Source organism: the organism of the source record quoted next (assembly GCF_019968985.1).
Source record: "MAG: Porospora cf. gigantea B chromosome Unknown PgB_NODE_1086_length_7982_cov_124.924, whole genome shotgun sequence".
NCBI classification, from domain to species: Eukaryota; Apicomplexa; class Conoidasida; order Eugregarinorida; family Porosporidae; genus Porospora; species Porospora cf. gigantea B.
The window spans coordinates 1-7982 of NW_027178509.1; the positions used below are offsets into that span (position 1 = coordinate 1).

Sequence of the window (7982 nt, forward strand, 5' to 3'; positions counted from 1 at the left end):
ACTTGAGGAACTGCGACTTCGCCAAACCCGGGTCGCCTACCAACAACACGTTGATATCCCCTCGGATGTTGTGTTTGGCAGAGTCTTGGGTCTCCTTTTCGCTGCCAACGTGTTGTCTCACTCCGCCAAAAAGTGCCATGGCAATGCCTGTCTTGACGTGCCGATGACCCCAAATCGAGGGTGCGATCGAGCGCACCAGACGATCCCGGATGTTTGGCTGTCTGGACAACTGCTTCAAGATTCGAATTTCCTTCTCTGTCATCTCAGCGACCTTCTTCTCGCTGTTCTTTTCGATGTTGTTCGCCAGAATGTGAGTGCCAAACACCGGAAATCCTACTCGAGCGTTCATCTGAAACTCCACTTTGGTTGCGTACGTGCCCATCACCACAATTTCCTCGCCTGGCCGCACAGAGTCGACTAAGTCTCCCGACACTACTACCTGCTTCTGTCTTGGCACCTGGCCGGCAGAGACATGACCAGGCAGCTCCTGCACTGTGAGGTACTGATGCGACACGAAGGTTGACTTCGTTTTGTTGATGAAAAACGGCCCTCTTGACTGACAGTTGACACAGCGGCGCTTGGGGATGTCTCTCTCGGTGATCTTCTTCTCAAAAGGACCATTGCTGTCGTACCCACAGGCAGTACACACCAGAACCGCGGCCTTCAGCCTCGGCTGGGCCACAGACCTTCGAACGCAGACGCACTCCACTGCCACCAGCTGATTAATCACGTCGACTCGAAGAGAGTCCAGAGGCTCATAGAAATTGTAGTTCTTAATCCGCACAGAAAAGTGCCTCTGTCGGAAGGCACGTAGGTCAGGGAAGTGCTCCCGCACCAAAGACGTCAGCACTCGGTCGCAAATACTCAACGTATCTGCAGGGTGGAAGGTGAGCCAGTCAGTTAATTTGAGGGAGAAGCTGTGTTTGCGCCAACACATCCCTACTTGTTCATATCCGTCCACGATACAGCGAGTGAAGTCTGCTCAGTTTCAGCCATACTCTCCACAGCGTCTACGTATCTCTGACCAAGGTAGTTCTCTCCTTCTCTGTCGTGAAACCAGAGGAAGTAGGTGAATGCATCGCGCAAAATGTCACGGGTGCGGTCTGTCATAGATACGTTTGGATCCGGAAAAGGTATCTCCTCCTTGGCAGCCTCGCATCTTGCCGCGCCCCCAGCGGGCACGCGCACCCTAGATGCAAATAGCCGCGGTCGTCTTCGAACGGCTGCCTCGTCCTCATCTTCGGCCTCCTCCTCCTCCTCTTCCTGTCGCTGGAGGATGCTCTGCAGGGCGTAGAACCGCGAATGTCTCTCAGCCATGCGAGATGTGCCTGCGTCACGCCTCGAGAGTTCCCGTTCCGCGCGTGCAACGGCCTCAACGTCGACGTCGTAATCGGCGTCGTCTATGAGGTCTTCCTCGTACACGTCCAGCTCGGGTCGGTCATCGTAGTCCCGTTCAAAGGTGTCCATGAGATCTTCTCCATCCACATCCTCAGGTACCTCCTCCACCTCGTCCAGGAAGGAGACCTCCTCTGCTTCTGACACGTCCGAATAGCGATCGCTCTGGAGTCGGTTATGACTGTACGTTGCGAAGAACTCACCATCAGTCACGGATTTGATTAATTTGGCGCCATTTGCATGAGCTCTGTTCTCCTTCGTGTCGAGGCTAAGTCCTCAGAAATACAACACGCGCTGGACGACCTTGAGACGGCGCTGGTAGGCGTCGAAGCGGTATCGGTCGTGGCCGTAGGCGGAGTTGTCAAGTCAAGGAAGAGCACCATGCTCAACGCCCTCCACGGATCTGCAGGGCGTGTCGCCCCCTTCGAACTCTGCCCTAATCCGTGCGACCACGATCAGGCACTCGCTCACCAGCCAGGGGCCATGTTCGCTCCGACATTGTTGTCTAGGGCTGATGGTTCCCACTGGCTTACGCTTGAAATCGACTTGGATCCGCGCGCGTACCGTAATCCCTGCAACTACTTGTGGATGTGCAGGATTGCGCGGTCAATAACATCCATCCTTATTTTTTCTGTGCTAGACTACGTCGTCGACCAATGGGGTCCCATCAGCGTTGCGTTGCTGGGGGACCCTGAATTCGAGCCTATGAATAGACCAATGCTACTCTGCCATGCACCGGCGCCGCTCTCCACGGGCCTGGACCCTAGCCAAACGAGGCTTGTTGACCGAAATTTTAGTCGGCTTCGATTTGCGCAGGCCAAGGGTGTTTCAGAGGCCGTCAACGTCATGACCAAACTGTGGAAGGAGACTACTCCGGTGAAGACGATGCGTCCAACATTTCTTGTAGGGCTCATCAGAAGGCTCTGTGAGCTGGCCAACAGCAACCGAGACGGGCCTCCTCGACCACTAGTGGGTCTCAGCGTTGCCGTCCGCGTTGGGGCGGACATGGTGCTGGCCGCGGGCAAACAAATGGTCACTCAGTGCCGCGAGCGTGAAAAGGAAGACATTCAATCGTGAGTCAAAGACGGGCGTTTCATCAGACAGTCCCAAAGAAATTGGGCTTGGCTAGACCAGGAGATGGGCGCTGCGGCTCAGCAAGTGCTGCGCGCTATTGAGCCGTCTGTCGAGTTGTTCTTCTACGCCGATCACAGGCTGGTGTTGCAGAGCAACCTGCAGGAGACCATTCTTGGCTGCTCTGACTTGCTACATGTTCCTTCCTTCTCACGCTACTGCCGCGACCTAGACGCTGCGGCCGGGGTATGTATGCGGAGAGCAGTGAGTCACGAGCGAAAGCGAGCTCTGGAACAGACCGAGCTCACCCACCAAGCGCTATTGGTCTATGTGGGGGGGTTACAACGAAACAAGGAAGCGCGTCTGCATCTGTTGCACGAGTGGTCACTTCCTGGGTTTAAGGATAAGATGGTGCTGCGGGCTCTGCTTCAGTGGAATGATCCGCCTGGCACTCCTGAGTTTCCGCCCGCTGAAGCACCAGCCGTCGAGGAGACCTGGGCGTCACTAGCGCCCGCTACGCAGGCCGTGGCCTGCCAGACTGAAAGTGACAGCGAGGCCGAGCAGGCTGCCATGCGCTTGGAGGCTCTGGAGGGGTTGGTGGAGTGCTTGTGGGGGCGCAGTGCGATTATGGAACCAGTGGCTTCAAAACGGGAAGCGGTAATGGACTACTTCGGACTGCTGCACTGGTATAACGTGAAGATAATTGAGCCTCTTAAGGGGCTACTGTTCTCCGGACGCTTCGGAGGACAGAGGAGACTAGCGGAGCTCCAGTGTAGAGCCGACCAGCTGGCCACCCAGTTAGCTGACGAGAGATCTCGCCGGGTACTAAGCGAGTGGCAGTTGAGCTATATTTTAGGAGAAAGCGAAGATTCCAACTCCCACTCGTCGGCTGATCTGGAGCTCTGCAGAAGTTTCGCGGCTCGGGAGCTCACAGGCGTGAAGCAAACCAAGCGTCTCGAATGTGTTCGGTCGACGTTAACCGACGCTGGCCAATGGAAATCCCAAGCTGAAAGCGAACGCCGTGACGCTGTTGCTGCCCAAACTGACCTGATATCTGCACAATCCGAGGTCAGACGCCTGGAGAGTGAGGTTGTCGACAAGTGTGCCACCCTTGAAGAGAGTATCAGTCGCGAGCGCTCGTTGAGGATGGCAGCTGAGAGCGCCAACCACAGGTACAAGCAGCAGGTTGGAAAGTGGGTCCAGCAGCTGGAGGAAGCCGAACGCACCAAGGCTACGGTGCACGGCGAACTGGTCGATGCTAAGGGAAATGTGGATAGACTATCGACGCAATTGACAGAGGTTGCTGCGGCACTCGGCCAACACAAGGACTCACGAAAGAAAATCTTAAGGGAACTTTCGCCGGATGTGAAGCAAAGGTTGGCTGAGATGTCGCGGTGAGCTATCGCTCGGATTTTTTTTATTTGGAAATAACGCTTAGGGATGTCGCGTCTTATCCGGGAGTACCGAAAAATTGAGCAGACGAGAGGTTTCATCAGTGACAACATCCTCGTTAGGCCTCTGCCTGACAAGCTACATGAGTGGCACTTCCTTCTTTTTGATTTGGGTCGTCCGTTCACGGGAGGGATATACCATGGCATGTTGAAATTCCCAAAGGACTACCCGTTTGCCCCGCCTGCGATATTCATGGTGACGCCCAACGGGCGGTTTGAGACCAACCGCCGTCTTTGTTTTTCGATGAGCGATTACCATCCTGAAACGTGGAACCCACTGTGGACGGTGGAGACGCTTTTGATCGGTTTCGCCTCCTTCATGTTTGGTGCGTGTCCTAGGCTCAAAAACACAGATACGGAGTCCAAGATGATTGGCTACGTGAAGTCGTCGGACGAGGAGAAGCTGCAGCTGGCCAGGATGTCTTACACTCGAGTGACAAGCGAGAGCCTGGTGCTGAGCCTGTTCCCGATTTTGATGCAACAAGGACATTACGTAAGACAGGATTGGCATCACTCATTAGAACGAACTCATAAGTCACTTCTCTTTCAAGGAAGAGATTCCAGAGAATTCAACATCGAATCCCTCTCAAACCGAGGACGTCAGCGGCAATTGGGTGTGTGTCGTGAGTTTAGTGCTACTCACAGGCCTGGCCTTTTGGCAATGGTGAGACCTACCAGATTGCAGCGAGGTTCACGAGCTCGAACTTGTTTCGCGAGCGTACAGTCGCGATATGTCTCTTCAGTTCTGGCGACTCTACCAACATGTCAAGATACTCAACCATCCCATAATACGCAGCAGGACCCAGTCCCTGCTCGAATGCTTTGTCGCAAGCAGGCGTTTGCCCGCAAGACTGCTCGGATAGGCTCACCACGTGGGCTGAGGCGTGGCATTCAGGGCAGCGCAATGTAGGCCGGAAGGAGGCAGCCGCTGCCTGGTGGAGATACCGTAGCAGCAGCGATACGCAAAATTTCATTGGAGGCGACCGCTGGCAGGAAGGACAATCCAGCTGCTTCATGGTTGATATGAAGGGCGCGCTGACGCCGCAGAACGCACAGGCGGCAGCGGCCTCGTCGACGATCCGTCGGTACTCAACTGGAACTCTCTCAGTGGTGAGATACGAACCCAAATCCTGTGCTAGCGTTGCGTCTCGAATGGTGGGGATCCCCTCGTTGACAGGTGCGGGAGAGGCGATGCCCAAACACTGACAGAGCCGCTGCATCGGCAGGTCTGGTAGGTGGGTGCACAGACGACTTATTGTCGGTCTCAACTGGTGTTCCTTGTACCAAACGACATCTGGTTTTTCCCCTACCATCCACGTAGGATGACGACAACGGAGGGCTACTTTCTTCGAGGCGTCCCCCTCCTCTGTGCAGACGATGTAGGCGATCTCGTTTCCAGCGGCCACCTGCATTCCGCGTTTGAGCATCTCAAGCGCCACGTACACATGTGGCAGGTTCTCTGGCTCTCCATAGCCGCTCGGGGCTTTCGTAAGAGACTTTGTTACAACAAATTGGTCCAGAGGGATCTCTCCCCGGTCCAATTGGCCTGCCACCTCCTCTAGATACCTGCAGACGCTGCTCCCTGCATTGTCAATCGACTCCTCATCAAACATGATGTTGAGGACACGTAGACCCACAGTCCGGACTAGCCGAGACCAGTCCCGGCGTACGAGATCCAGGCCCTTCATTTCTGTGTGGAAAATCTTTTCGCTGTAGTCCTTGATCTTAACTCCTGCGTACTTCTTTTTCTTGAGGAGGAGAATCTTTCCGTATACATCCTCAAGTTCTAGCTGCAGCACTCGGTAGTTCTTATTGACGGCCTGCGATATCTCCTGTCCCATTTTGAGCGCCCGTTCGTAATGTGCTAAGCTTTGATTGGGAATCTTCGTGTCGACCATGATAGAATCCGTGTCGCCGTAGACGACGTCGACGTTGAACTGTTTCTCCACCTGGTTCCGCGTCCTGTCAAGGATGGAACGGCCTGTTTGGGTGATGAATTTCGCCAGAGGCATGAAGTAGAACCGGCTTCTGTGATATCCCAAGCACCCATAAATCGAGTTCGCGGTGAGCTTTAGGGCCAGCTGACGCACATGGAGCTTAGGTCGCTGCTCCTGAGGCGTAGAGTTCAGCAGGGTCTTCACTGACCGCCTGCGTTCCACGAGCGTCTTGAGAATGCCAGGAAGCACTCCAGGTTCTTCTGAGAAGCTCTGCGCAGTCAGCTCTGAGCCACCTCGCGCGGTGGAGGGACAGACGTTGAACTCTCGGATGACTGACGGGTATAGCGAGTTGAAGTCCAGGAGCAGTACGAACGAGTCATACAAGCCCACGACAGGGTCCAGAACGAGGCCTCCAGGGAAGGTGCCCTTGCTCTCGTCGGGGCACTGGGGCAGGAGAAACTTGGCACGGAGGAAATGATGGGAAAGCAGATAGTCGTTCCTTTCAGCCCTGCGACCGAGTAGGGTTCGGCTCCATAAGAAGTGCGACAGGGTGCTCAATTCCCTGGTCAACGGCACCGCCTGCATGGCACACATGAGACGCGCGCTGTGGCAGGCGGCCGAGTGCAGATACGACGTCAGCTGTTGGGCCAGTATCTTGGGGACCCTGCCGCCAGGTGTGGTGCACACGGAGAGCGCCGAGGCTGACGGGGTGTCGGAAATCAACACGCTGTGTGGAGTGAGCAGCTCCTCGCATAGGGAGGCCAAATCGTAGTTGGTCCTGCTGCCGAGAAGCTCCTTGGCGAGAAGGTAAGTATCCGCCACTACCCGTCCGGCAGTGTGCTCGATGGTCGACGCGCCTTTAGGCGGATCCCTAGGTCGGACCACCCGTGAAAGCTTCGCCGTCCCTCTGACACCCAACGTCTGAATTCGATGTCGGAGTTCATCCTCACCGTCATCCGATTGATGATCAGGTCGAGGTCCGCAGCCAATCCGTGGCCCACAAGTATGTCAGGGTCCACGCGGCAGACCGCAGCGCAGAAGTGCGTCAACAGGGCCTTCTCACTGGGGACCGCCTGGAACTGGGCTCTCGGATCTGGTTTGGTCCCAGGACTCACGATCCACAGCCGACAACTGGCTGGGTGAGTCGAGACTTCAGGACTTACATCTACCCAAGAGGCTTCTAGCATCGCGTGCGAAAGTCGCTTCGTCGGCGTCCTTGAAGTCCTCCAGGACGAGCACAAGCAGGGCCACCACGCCCGCGCCGGAACCCTGCACCGCAGTCGCGATGGAGACTCCCATGAGTTTCAGGGGAGCAGGGGGGGGTTGAGCCCCGTCCGCGTTACACGTGTCGACCGGACGACCTGCGAGATCTTCTGAGCGCACTTTGCTGTTCCATGTGCGGACGTCTTTCAAGGTGGGAATCTCGCCCTGAAGTCCGGCACGAGTATAGCGACAGGCAACCCCCCGCACGTTACGGACTTTGACCCAGGAAGGTGTGCTTAGACCTTCAGTCAGCATGGCTTCATGCAGGACGGAGGTATGGTTGCTCACAACCGCAGAAAAATGCTCGCCCTTCTGAACGCAAGGCATAGGGTCTCTGTATCCAAGCTTGACCTTAAGACATGCTAGTTCCTTGGATCCGGCGTCGAGGTCGAGAGTTCGACGTACGACCGGACAATACTGCAACCGCCGAATGCCACATCGTCTTCGGATCTCTTCAAATTCCTGGAACGTTTTCTGGCCAGCCTGCTTCAAGGTATCCGGATCCTGATCCGTGTAGACTAGGTGCAACACGCGCTGCATGTTCGACACAGCGATGGTGACCAGCTCTCCAGATTGCAAGCGTCCGATGAGGAGAACGCTGTCTTGTCCGGTCGTGGGCTGTACGTCAAGAAGAAATACCGCCAGCCCTGATTCAGGCTCCTCGGGAAACACAGAAGTCACGCCGCTTTCTGTATCAGGCGGCAACACGCACTGGCGGAGGACAACATCGGCATGCTTGGGAGAGGTCGGCGTTGGAAGTGAGTTGGTCTTTTCTGGTGGAACGTGTAGGGGGGGAGAAGCGTCGATGTCTATTATACACAAATAAAACTGCCGACAAACCTAGAATTTTAAATCAATGTGGGAA

The 7982-nt window shown here is 55.7% G+C and overlaps 4 protein-coding genes across 11 annotated transcripts; 2 read left to right on the forward strand and 2 right to left on the reverse strand.

Moving 5' to 3' along the window:
• Positions 1 to 2: 2 nt before the first annotated feature.
• Positions 3 to 1601, reverse strand: KVP17_001624 (uncharacterized protein; the record flags this gene model as incomplete). Of its 3 annotated transcripts, XM_068517205.1 has the most annotated exons (3): positions 41 to 917; positions 944 to 1560; positions 1599 to 1601. In XM_068517205.1, coding segments are annotated over 3 exons (1497 nt in total), but the record flags the coding sequence as incomplete, so codon positions are not given. The 3 variants fall into 3 exon arrangements, with proteins under 3 accessions (XP_068379660.1, XP_068379661.1, XP_068379662.1); XM_068517204.1 differs by lacking the exons at positions 944 to 1560; positions 1599 to 1601 and having other exon boundaries at positions 3 to 937; XM_068517206.1 differs by lacking the exons at positions 41 to 917; positions 1599 to 1601 and having other exon boundaries at positions 940 to 1467.
• Positions 1602 to 1635: 34 nt separating this feature from the next.
• Positions 1636 to 3864, forward strand: KVP17_001627 (uncharacterized protein; the record flags this gene model as incomplete). Of its 3 annotated transcripts, XM_068517212.1 has the most annotated exons (2): positions 1984 to 2468; positions 2496 to 3864. In XM_068517212.1, 2 exons carry the CDS (start codon positions 1984 to 1986, stop codon positions 3862 to 3864), a joined length of 1854 nt encoding a protein of 617 aa, XP_068379668.1. The 3 variants fall into 3 exon arrangements, with proteins under 3 accessions (XP_068379669.1, XP_068379668.1, XP_068379670.1); XM_068517213.1 differs by lacking the exon at positions 2496 to 3864 and having other exon boundaries at positions 1636 to 2472; XM_068517214.1 differs by lacking the exon at positions 1984 to 2468 and having other exon boundaries at positions 2533 to 3864.
• A 42-nt stretch (positions 3865 to 3906) lies between these two features.
• KVP17_001626 (uncharacterized protein) lies at positions 3907 to 4585 on the forward strand (the record flags this gene model as incomplete). Of its 2 annotated transcripts, none has more annotated exons than XM_068517210.1 (2): positions 3907 to 4410; positions 4439 to 4585. In XM_068517210.1, the coding sequence occupies 2 exons, from the start codon at positions 3907 to 3909 to the stop codon at positions 4583 to 4585; spliced, it is 651 nt and encodes a 216-aa protein (XP_068379666.1). The 2 variants fall into 2 exon arrangements, with proteins under 2 accessions (XP_068379666.1, XP_068379667.1); XM_068517211.1 differs by having other exon boundaries at positions 4482 to 4544.
• A 3-nt stretch (positions 4586 to 4588) lies between these two features.
• KVP17_001625 (uncharacterized protein) lies at positions 4589 to 7945 on the reverse strand (the record flags this gene model as incomplete). Of its 3 annotated transcripts, XM_068517208.1 has the most annotated exons (3): positions 4589 to 6775; positions 6805 to 6989; positions 7018 to 7657. In XM_068517208.1, 3 exons carry the CDS (start codon positions 7655 to 7657, stop codon positions 4589 to 4591), a joined length of 3012 nt encoding a protein of 1003 aa, XP_068379664.1. The 3 variants fall into 3 exon arrangements, with proteins under 3 accessions (XP_068379664.1, XP_068379663.1, XP_068379665.1); XM_068517207.1 differs by lacking the exons at positions 6805 to 6989; positions 7018 to 7657 and having other exon boundaries at positions 4589 to 6439; XM_068517209.1 differs by lacking the exons at positions 4589 to 6775; positions 6805 to 6989 and having other exon boundaries at positions 7007 to 7945.
• Between the last annotated feature and the right edge of the window lie 37 nt (positions 7946 to 7982).